This window comes from Dendrobium catenatum, unplaced genomic scaffold (assembly GCF_001605985.2).
Source record: "Dendrobium catenatum unplaced genomic scaffold, ASM160598v2 original_scaffold_254917, whole genome shotgun sequence".
Lineage (NCBI taxonomy): Eukaryota > Viridiplantae > Streptophyta > Magnoliopsida > Asparagales > Orchidaceae > Dendrobium > Dendrobium catenatum.
Window position 1 is genome coordinate 1,559,380 of NW_021573316.1, and position 12,213 is coordinate 1,571,592.

The following is a 12,213-nucleotide window of genomic DNA, read 5'->3' on the forward strand; positions in this document are numbered from 1 at the left end:
AGTCAACTACTAACTGGATAAAAATGGTCAGTTAAGCTCAAACCAGTGGGAGAGGTGGGTAAGATGCTTTGAATGGATTCAGGATTGAATCAAAGCTAGAATGAATATGAAGAAGGGTTAAAGGTTGACTTGGTTAAATAGGTCAAACCAATGGTTGGGTTTTGGCTCAACGAGTTTGAATTGATCATTAGAGACCAGTGGAGGTGGTCCCATGCTCTGGGAGGGTCATTTGGTCCAAAATGGCCATTTAGGCCCTTAAGGGGCAATTTGGTCAACCATGATTGACCTAGTCAAAACTAAAGCCTGGGTTTGGATCCAATACACTCCTAATGATGTTTTATGATTCATTGGAAGAGGTTTCAAGGATTGAATTGATTATGCCATGTTGAGTTTTTGGGAAAAGTCCAAACATCCCCTTAGAGGGCATCTTGGTCATTTTGACTCCTAGTCAACCATAAGTTAAACTAAGCCCCAAAAAATATAGTTTACTCATCAATCATGGTCATTTTGACTCCTAGTCAACCATAGGTTAAACTAAGTCTTGGAAGTGCCCTATGGTTAAAGTCCACAAGGTGATAGGTCCAGTGGCATATGCTATAAATATTTGAAGGTTTTACAGTCTTTGAAAATACATTTAATTTATGGGGTTAGATACCTTAGAATGAGCTCATGTTTTGGGGTTGACCCTAAAGACATGCCTAATCAATATCCAATTGATAGATTATGAATCAAAGATCATTTGAATGTGTTTCAAGGTGACTAAAAAATCACCCAGAAAGGGTTTCAGGACCGCGACCCTTAACCCTAGGATTGGGTTCAGATTTCTGGATTTAGATTGGATTTTGGATTTGAATGATTGAGTTTGAATTATCCATGCTAATTGAAATCAAATTAATTATTATAGTTGACAGGATATGATTTGAAGTTGCATTGAGGGTTTGGATTGAAAGTCTGGAATTAAAGGTTGGAGTTGAAATTTTGATTAAGGGATGGATTGGAATTTGACTAGGACCTATATGGTTGATAGTTGAACACTTGTCAATTATCAGGTCACCAAGAATGAGTGTAGTTAGGTCCTAATGATCTCATACAGAAATGAGTCAATAGAACCACACAAAATTTTGGGTCTTATCTATTTTGCTATAAATATTTGAAAGTGATTGAGGCTTTATTTGATATAATTTTCTTACTATTTTTCTTTTTAGATCACATCCATAATTTTTATTTGGCCACTACTTTTTTACTGCTTTAAAATTTTTTTATATTAGAAAGCTACTTTCTATTATAATTTTAAAAAGTTATTTTATTTGCAGCAGCTTAACAAAGTAATAAAAAATCTATCTCAAATGAAGCTTGAATATCATTTTTATAACTTCTTTCTCCACAATCAAGAGGTCATGGATAAAATGAATATATTTTATCAAATTATGGTTCTTTACAAAATTAAAAATACTCTTTTTCTTTAGGCTATGTTTGGGACAACTTATTTTTTTACTTTTAAAAGGAGCTTTCTAGTACAAATTTTCTTGAACTAGAAATTTTTTAACTTTACTAAATTTGGGGCAACATGTTGGATCATTTATTAACACCCTTAACTAATGCTATTTTCTCCAAATCCAAGTTTATTAATATCAACCTTCCATCGAAGAGAAACTTAGGTCTCGTTTGGGACAACTTTAGACCACAACTTTTTCTTATTTTCATGAGATTTTTGTACTAAAAAATAGCTTTGCAATGTTAAATATGTCTCACATGAAAGGAAAATTTAGGTATTATCTAGATTTAATGTGAAGATATGCATTGTTTAGACTTAATGTGAAAATGTGTGCCTACTCTTATGGGGAGTAAAATAAGTGCTTATTAAAAAATATATATGCAGGAATTGTCATCTCTCTATTATACTTTATATTATTAGAATTTACCATATGCTCTGGTGATGCAAAGAAAGGAGATTAAGTGAGAGAGATAATTTCTACAAGTGTTCTTCAAAGAGATTTACAAGCTTACCTTCAAAAAGATTTAATTATGTCTGATTTCGATATGTATATAAAACTAATTGTTTTTGCTTTGCATAAAGATCAATAAGTAATTTTCATGATAGTATTTTTTTTTTAATATGTGGCATTAGAGACAAACTATCATGATAAATTATTAAGATATAAATATATATAGTCTCTAAAATTTTATGTCAATAAGTTATGGAATCCTATTATAATAAATTTTATAGCAAACTACCATGTCACACTCCATGATTTATATTAGAAGAATTACATATATCTTTACTTTTAATCAGTTAACTAGAACTTACCAATAAATAATGGAAAGAAATATGATTATATTTTGTCTTAAGAAATATGATTATATTTTGTCTTCTCCAGAGCCTCATATCATAGGATCCTTATCCTTTTTTAAAAAATATATAAAACCACTTAATAAGCACATGGTTTAATGACTAACAAAAATATTACATTTGAAATCAATGCAAGATAAAAGAGAATAATATGCTATAAATTATATAAAAAATATACACATCAATGTCTATACTGATTATCTACACCAATTTATCCTTCTATAGTTCATCACATATTAATCCATCACATCATCAGTTACAGTATCAATAACAATCAACAATATTAATGTTGATAATAATATTAGTATCATGATTAATAATATTAAATAGTATTAATAATAGTAAACAATAATATTTTTAGTCACAATATTCGTAGTAGTGTTAGTATTAATATTCAGATATTCAATGAATGTATCTTAAGAGTGTCTTGCTCCTATACTTATGACTCCCAATGAATTGCCCCTTATAACTCTTAATCAATATACTCCTTATAACTCCCCTTGAATCACATGAATCAATTACCCTAATTTCTTATGACTCTCAATTAATCTCTAGCTCCTTATGACTCCCAATTAATGAATTATATGGATCAATTGGATATCACGTGGAGTTATCATATCATGTATATGATATCATTTAGTACTTTATTTAAAATATATGAATATTAAATCTTTCAAAAATGATCAAATCAATTACATATCCAAACATGCATGGTGAATGCTTATGAAATCAGGAAATAATTTAATTTTTACAGATTTAGAAGATATAAAATTCATAAAATCAAAATCATTAAAAATATAAATAAGAGATTAATTACTTACAATGAAGAAAATGAAATATGTAATATGAATGGCTGACAATATGATTCAATTACCTTTCTTTCTCCTCTCTCTTCTTTCCCTCTTGCTTCTTGCCCAAGCAATCAAGTGAGGGAGTTGGTGGGATGAGGCTGGGATTATAGTTCATGGCCCATAGTGCTCATTAGATCAGTGCTAAAGTGCTCTACTTCAGAATTTTCATATTTTTCAAATAAATTTATTTTACATATTTAATTTATTAAAGTTTCCAATGATTTCATTTCTAATATGAAATAATTATAATAATTTTTTTTATTTAAATGGTTAGTATTTACATAGGTTAATTTTGACAGTTATGTGCAAATAAAAAAAGATAAATATATTTAGCCAATAAAATTATTCAATTATTTATCAGTTTGTTTTGAACATAGACAATATTTTGTTTGATTATTTATCACTCAATATTTATATTATTATTAGCATGCTTTTACCAAAGTGATCTTGTTGGGAAAAGTTTTAATATCGAATTAATTTATGACTTTGCAAAATTCTAATGGAATTATTTTTTGATTATTATGGTTTGGCCGAAAGATGCACCAACTTTTAAATAGTCATTAAATTAATTAGGTTAATTGACAAAATTTAAGTGAGATTGGAATGGATGCCCAAAGGTGACAAACCAAGCATACTTTAAAGAGCTATCAATTATACCTACATGAATGAAAATCATCAGTAAATTATGTCAATTATACTCTAGCTAACCCTCACACAAGCACGAGGTGACGAGGACACCAAAAAAAAAAAAAATCTAAGATATTTAAAGATTTATGACTTTTATGGGTCAAAAAAGGACCCACAATGTTGTAAATTCACACCATAGCAATATTGAGTATATCTTGACCTAAATAATTACTATGGATGCCTAAGATGCTAAAAACAATTTCACCAAATTTAAGTCTAGTTTGACTACTAGATCATGAAAAAATTAAAAAAAAATGAAATTCAAACAAGTGTAAATTTCTCACAATAGAGAGCTCAAAATTTATCAGATTTATTTTTAGAAAATATTAGGTCTCAAGACCTTCCCAATGGCACCAAAATCACTCAATTTGGTGAAAAATTAGTTTTTCTATGAATTTTGAAAGTTTCAGAGCATTTAACAAAATTTTAATTCATTTTACTCAATATTTCTGTTGGCACAATCATTACCAATCATTGCCAGATGCGACGCAAAATCACCGCAATCATAATCCACATCAGTGCTCGTTCGGTGCCATTGGATCGAACCACAGAGGCGTGGATGGTCTAGATTATGCCTCATCGCTCGTTGTTTTGAAATAACACATGGGTTCAAACCCTGTTGGATGAGCGATGCTGTTGAACATGATCTATACCATCTGATCGTGCGTGTATCACGATCAGATAGCTCTGCTCTAACCATAGTTTTTTAGTTCAAAATGAACTAAAAATGCTCATAACATTTAAAATACTGAACCAAATTTTACAAAATTTGAAACATAAGCTTCTAGTATCCTAAACTTTTATTGCCTAGAGTTTAGAGGCTCCATGCACTAAAAGTTTGGAGTAGTTTCAAATTGAAATTTAAACTAAAAGTGGGGATATCTTACCAACCAGTGGAAAGATTTTTTATTTCTTGGTTCTGGCTGGATCAAAAGCTACCTCCAAATCTCCTTCTTCTCTCTCATTTTCTCTCTCTCTTTCTCTCTCTCTCTCTCTCTCTCTCTCTCTCTCTCTCTCTCTCTCTCTCTCTCTCTCTCTCTTCACCAAAATGGAGTTTGGAAGCTTTAGGGTGGAGTGGGAAAGCTTGGAGAAGGTAGGAGAATTTCTGGAGAGGCTGAAGGAAAAGGAATGTGGGGGTAGAGGCTACTTGAAGGATGTGATATAATAGAATGAGAGGTTTTTGAGGGTTTAAGGTACTTGACACCCCCCCCCCCATTGTTCGAATGGATGGCTTGGATTGATTTGGGACCTTAGTTGGATGTTTGCCACATGTCCAAAGTGGTTGGAAGCCAGGGAAAAGGCTGGGCTGAAGTGTGATGTTTTTGGACTCATGTGAGGGTTGGGGACCACACCTTACCCCTTATGGTTGAACCAATGGGTTGGGTTTGGTTAGAGAGTTGGTCATGAGAGTTTTAGGGTTTAGTTAAGTGTTTTAAGCCATGAAAATATGGAGGGAATGAAAGGGTTAATGGGGTTTTCTCATTTTGATCCAATTTGACCCATTTCCATTCATTTTGGGCTTCTATTAACTTGTTGACCAATCACTGATGATTGGAATGGAGGTTAGGAATGCCACACATGGTGTAGAGAGAGAGAGAGTCAACAGGGTTTGGGTCTAATGGTTTGGAGTTTGGATGGAAATATAGTTACATGCATGGATTTGACCGCTCCTGATGGATTGACCAAGTCAAATTAATGATGGTTTGAATTTAGAAAATGTTGGAGATGCATGAGGCTTGCAATTACATGATTTTGAGGATTTAACTTGGTTTGACAATGCCTAAAGCACTGGATTTGAATTTGGTTGGGTGTATGGTTGATTTGGTCAACCATGATTGACTAAGTCAATCGGGTCAAACCAAGGGTTGGGATTAGGTCCAACAAGTTCAAAATGATATTTTAGACCTAATGGAGATGGTCCCATGTAATGGTGTGGTCTCCTTGCATGAAATGCCATAATTGATTTGGTCAACTAGTTCAAACCAAGACTTGGGCTTGCGTTCAATATACTCCTAATGATTTTTATGATGCATTAGAAGAGGTTACATGGCTTAGTTTGATTGAGTTGTGTTGAGTTTTAGAGAAAACTTTAATTTTTTCCTTAAGCGGGCCCATGGTCAACTTTGGGTTAACCAAGGTCCACCAAAAGTTCAATTTTTTATTTAGCATGTCATAAAGATGATTATGGACATGTTCAAATATTTTGAGAAAGGTCATAAGGTCAAATTCCACAAGATGTAAAGTCTTGTGGCATGGGTTGTAAATATTTGAAGATTTTACAGCCCTTGGATTTCAATTGAGTTTTGGGGGTTAAAGACATTGCATTTACCTAAAATTTTGATATTTGAGCCTAGTGACATGTCTAATCAATATTCAATTTAAAAATCATGAATACAATGTAATTTGATTTGATTTTGAGGTGGTTGAAAATCACCCAAAAAGGATTATGGGGCATAGGTTCTTTGCCTTGAATTTTGGTTTAAAGTTTTAGAATTGGCTTTGATTTTTGATTTGATTGATTGAATTTGATTCACCCACATCAATGACAATCATTTTGGTGATTGTTAATGATTGGGTGGAGAATATCAAGTGGTGGTCACTAGGTGATCATTACTTGAGAGAATTTGAATTTGGTTTTGAATTTGGATTTATTATTATTATTATTTTTAATTTAGTTAACCTTACATGAAAATGAGGTAAAAAATATGTCAATCTGTAGTTGTTTAAGGTATAGTTATTTGAAACAAAACCATGGTGACTTTGCCCGAGCATAAAAATATAGCTAATTACATGTGAGCACGGGATATGATATATAATCCAATAATCAGAACACTCTAACCCCACTATTGTTAAGGCTACGGGATTGAGACCATTATTCGCATCAATGCCCACATCAGTCGATAAAATGCCTCTATATTTACCTAACAAGAATGTCCCATCGAGGGTAAGTGTTAGACGACAGAACCTCCACCCACTTATAGATGGACCAAATGACCAAAATAATATTTCGAATATATGATTCTTCAAACATTATATCATGTATGTGTGTTTCTAGCATTGCATATACAAGTGCGTCCACGAATAAATTTAAGGTCCTATAAGACTCTTCCCAGCTGCCAAAAACTATCTTAACAACTTTCATTTTGACAACCCAAGCTTTCATATATGAAACTTTAATGTTGAACTTAGCTTCAATTTGACCTATAATTTCCATCTGCTTTAAGTCCATATACCTCCTAATACTGGACAATATGAAGTAGCTTATAAATTAAGAATTATACGGGCAATATCCTATAGCTAGAATAGGAGTAGCATAAGTATTCTGATTCTTCATAGAAGATATTTTACATATCTCGCCAAGAAGTTTGCTCTTGCCTGGATGTAGATGCCATAAATATGAACTGCCCGATGCGCCATTCTTAGCACAAACCAATGTTATTTTTTGTCTACTTGAAGAAACTACAACATATTCAACATTATTTCTTATCGACCATCCATGTAATGTAAATTATAGATCTTCTTTCTTAGCGAAGCACATTCCCTTCATCAACTTTATTGGAATTAAAAACTCTTCTTTGACTTGGAACCCAATATTGTCATTGTCATTTGTTACGTACTCATCCCATTCACGAATGCTAAAACATGTTTTAATAAAGTCATTATTTGTAGCCATTTCTTCTGCAATGCCAACATTGGCATAATAATATTATTGTATGATGATATTTATCTTAGTATTCATATCAATATTCACTTTGTCTCCACCTCATAATATGTTATCATCATCATCATTACAAACCAGCTCACTAGATCTGCTACTCATGGTTTCATAACCATCATCAATAGCGAGTGATGATATCGTGGAGAGGCTCAATACATCCTGCTAATGACTGTTGCCTTTCATTCCATCACAAAAAAAGGAATATTAACATAAGTAATAAATCTACAAATTTATACTTGAATCAACAAAGATTAACATGAAGAATGTACTTAACATATTACGGTTCGACTTGTGGAATCATTGAACCACCTTTTATCCTTTCCTCCAAAATGAATTATTCATGCACTTGGGATGTGATATTCTCATCATTATTACTAGGCTCGTATATCTCTTCAACCTCCACATATAGTATAAGTATTTGTCCAGTAGCATGTGATAATACCATTTCACATACCTCATTATCCCCCACAGAAGAAGCTATAAACTCATTCTCTAAGGAAAAACAACAAACTAACATCATTGTATACTTCAATGTATCATATTTAGGTGCTTTGATTACCCTAAACTTTAACTACTCCAACTTCGTGTTAGTTGGCACTTGCAAGAGGCGATAACTACCTCCAATATAAATTGATGCTACTTATCATCTATGACAATTCTCCACCTAAGTAAGAACAAACGACGCTCGTCCAGACATAATTGTGCTACTTCATTTTATTGATCAGATCCTACAATAAACCTCCATAATCTCAAACATAAATCAACATCATTCATAAAAAAAACATCATTTATCATAAATGGTATATTAAGATCGAATACAAAATTATATTTTTTATTTTGCAAAATATTGCAAAATATATTAATATAAATATAATTCAAAATAATACATAATAATTTTATAGTTAATTATCATATTAAAAGACAAAAAAAATTTACAACCCAACATTGCAAAAACACAAATAACAAAATACTTTGAATTCAAACAAATACAATCCCAAAAGAGTATAGCATAAATTTTTTTGGCCAAGAAAATGATAGACAACTAAACCTAACAAAATTACTTAGGCGAGATCTAAATATAATATATATACTTAAAAAGAACTTCGTCTAACTTAAAATAAACACAAGAAGATAACAATATTAACCGCAATAACATTAAACGAAGACAAAAAAAGCTAACCTCAAACTCGTTTTCGTCGGATGGAGCCGAACGGCAACCAAACAGTCGTTGAATAGAAGAAATGTCGAAATGATAAAAATAAGAATTTTTGTGTGATAAAAAAGGATAGGACTAAGGCTTCTTTTGAAACGGTTTTTATTGTTTTTTAAAACAGAGTTTTAATATTAAAATTTTAATTTATGTACTAAAATTTTATTTTATGTACTAAAATTTTATTTTAAGTAGCAATAAAAAAACAATTTCAAATGAAACATAAGGCTTCGTTTGAGATGGCTTTCTTATTGATTCTTAAAGTAGTTTTTTTATAATAAAAAAAATTTACTAAAAAGTTGCTTTAAGAAGCAATAAGAAAGCCGTTCCTAAGTCAACCAGTTTAACAGACTTAAAGAATAAGTTGCCCGGACGAGTTTTAAATTAAGTTTATAGGATACTTAATTTCAAATGAAGCCTAAGACTTCGTTTGGGACTGTTTTTTTACTGCTTTTTAAAACGGAGTTTTAATACAAAATTAAAAAAATTTGTACTAAAACTCCCGTTTTAGAAAGTAGTAAAAAAACAGTCCCTAAAGGAAGCCTTAGTTTAAAAATTTACCCACTTATTAATATTATCCGCATAAAGAAAGGAACACACGCCTCTCTCTGCTCATCTCTAGTCTGCCATGGATCTAACGGCGGATCAACTGAAGAACTACGACGGATCAGATGACAACAAGCCAATCTACATCTCGATCCGCGGCGTCGTCTTCGACGTCAGCACAGGCAAATCCTTCTACGGTCCCGGCGGCGCTTACACCGTCTTCTCCGGCCGTGAGGCCAGCCGTGCCCTCGCCAAAATGAGCAAGAACGAGGAAGACGTATCCGGCGACCTCGATGGCCTCACAGAGAAGGAGATGGGCGTTCTTGAGGACTGGGAGAAGAAGTTCCGAGCTAAGTATCCCGTCATCGGTCGCCTTGTTGTCTCCTGAATCACTGTTGTATGTAATTAGCTGTGGGATGCGAGATGTTTTTCATCTATTCGCTAATTTGGAGATAAACATGGCTTGATATATTGTCTACTTGTCTCTTGAATCCCGTTTCGGTCTTTGTGCTGATTTGGGAAAATTAGTATTAAGTGGTATGTGGATGAATTCGATGCATTCTGGTGTGTTTATTATGATATAATAAATTATGTGTTTTATCTATCTATGAATTGATCCCAGAATATTGATGCTGTGACTTATTTTCTGTAAGAAACATTGGCGGCGAAAGAACCCTAATTTAGATGTTGATAAAAAAACATGATTAGTAAAAGGAATATATTTATTCAACAACCACATCGCCTACCAGAAGGTATGCAGCGATTGTCAATCCTTATAGGAGCTGTTTGGTAGTGCCCAGGATTTGATTTAAGTAGAATTTCATAAATCCTCTAAATTCGGATTTTGGAAATCCTGAGAGGTCGAAATCTTGAAAATTGTTTGGTAGCATTCATAATAAATCCTATTAAATCCTGCATATTGTTTGTCTACATAATGGATTTAGCACCGAAAGACGGAATTTTCCGTCTACAACGGCTTTCATTTGCCGTGAGATTTGGTTTTGCATTTTAGGCCGTTGGCCGTTTGGCTGTATTTCGCTCAAATCCGGCCTAAATCCTGCTACCAATCAGCCCTTTAATATAAATGATTTCTCAACTATAGGGAAACAAACATATGTGGGTCCTCCTCATGGCTTCCGGCCATTGATTTGGAGCTCTTCTTTGTCTATATCACATGGTCACTCGATATTGTTGGATGTTCGAGTTTCAACTGATGAATGTGAGGGCAATTTGATGAAGTCATTGGATGTTCAAGCTTCAACCATATTCTTTATTTCTCATCTCACAAGGAAAAAAAATAGTCCTCCCATCTCCGGTTGCTAGCACGCCTATCCAAGAAAATGTGTAGGCTTTACTTTAAACTTCAAAGTGGAATTTTAATTAGTTTGATAGATTTCCACGCTTCCCCACCAAATTGCCAAAGTTTCCATTAAACATTCAACTTCTTAAACCCGAAAGGATCCTTGCTAGATCCCTATCGCTTTTACATCTTATGTCTTGGGACTTATAAAAAATGATTTAGGGGCTGTTTGGTTGGATGAGATTTGAATGCACTGCCTTCCAATCGCAGGGCTTTTCAAAATCTAGATGTATGGTTGGAAGAAAATCAAATACAGGTCTGAGGAATTCTAAATCCCACCTTTAGTTCATTTTGGATGCATTTCAAGTTCGCCCAAATTGGGCAAATTTTGAATGCATCGCATAAAAGGCACTGTGCTTCTGGGACCTCTGCTTCTCTCCGCTCATTGATCGCCTCATCGTGCATCACGCTCGCCTGCCTCATGTCGCACTAGCCTCATATGGTGCTTGCTAGCTCCATCTTAGTTCCGCTACCCCTCTACCTCCAGAGAAATTATTTTGTGCGGATACTGGACGGTCCGGAGACCTACCAGAACGTGCCACATCACCAGGTATCAAGCGGTACCGAGCACCGGTACCGAGCAATGAGCGGAGTGACTTGGCGCGTTTTGGTTGGTCTCCGAATGCCGTCCGGCATCTGCACAGAATAATTTTTCCTACCTCCAACGGTCTCACTCGCGTTGCTTGTGACCACAAGTTCCCGTCAATTGAAAGATTTATAATCTAGGTTAGTTTTTATTTATTTATTTATGTTTTTTTGTTCTAACCAAACCAAAAAAAAAAAGATATCCAAAATTTCAAATGCATTGCATCTGATTTATATTGCTGTTAGATTACCTTGATTTCCAAATGCTTGTAACCAAACAACCTCTTAAGCAGAGTAACTACACTAACTTCCATTTTCACTCTGTACTGTGCCCTTAGAAGAGAAGATCCATGCCTTCAATGCTGTTTCGGTAGGAGTACACTCTCCTCTTACTATGAGGAATTCGAACCTTCTCTGATGCTTCATACTAGTTAGGCATTCACTGTGTGGAACTAGGAAATTATAGCATGAATAAGATTACAGTACTTTATACCTTGTTGATATCCATGCACAAGTTATTCCTCATGGCCATCCCTGCCAATCTGAATGGATAGGTGCCAGTCTGTATAATCTTCTTGACTTTTAACAGAACTGAAACTTTTTCCAGCCAGCTGAAAAAGCTATGGAATTTTTTTTTTCTTTAGATGCTTAACTTGGATTCGTCTATCTAGCCAAAAGGAGAGAACGCTTTACAGACACTTTAAAAAGGACTAAGGACTATTAATCTCTGAGTGTTGTATGGCAAAAGGAAGGGTTTAAAATACTTTCAAAGTTCTTGCTCCGTAATCAATTAATGGTACCATTATCTTCATCAGGTTGGCATGAGGTTTTCAAGCAAATTAAATTGAATTCAAGCATGGTCAGCCACTATTGTTGTCCTTTATTTTCATATAATGATGCAGTAAA

At 33.7% G+C, this 12,213-nt stretch overlaps 1 protein-coding gene across 1 annotated transcript; it reads left to right on the plus strand.

Annotated features, from left to right (window-relative positions):
* Window positions 1-9,386: 9,386 nt before the first annotated feature.
* Window positions 9,387-9,970, plus strand: LOC110103566 (probable steroid-binding protein 3). The gene has a single exon (XM_020832338.2). The coding sequence runs from the start codon at window positions 9,445-9,447 to the stop codon at window positions 9,748-9,750; it is 306 nt and encodes a 101-aa protein (XP_020687997.1). The 5' UTR covers window positions 9,387-9,444; the 3' UTR covers window positions 9,751-9,970.
* Window positions 9,971-12,213: the final 2,243 nt, after the last annotated feature.

Bases quoted from the DNA above. Each gene is read 5' to 3' on its own strand.
- LOC110103566 (XM_020832338.2), top strand. From the start codon at position 9,445: ATGGATCTAACGGCGGATCAACTGAAGAACTACGACGGATCAGATGAC.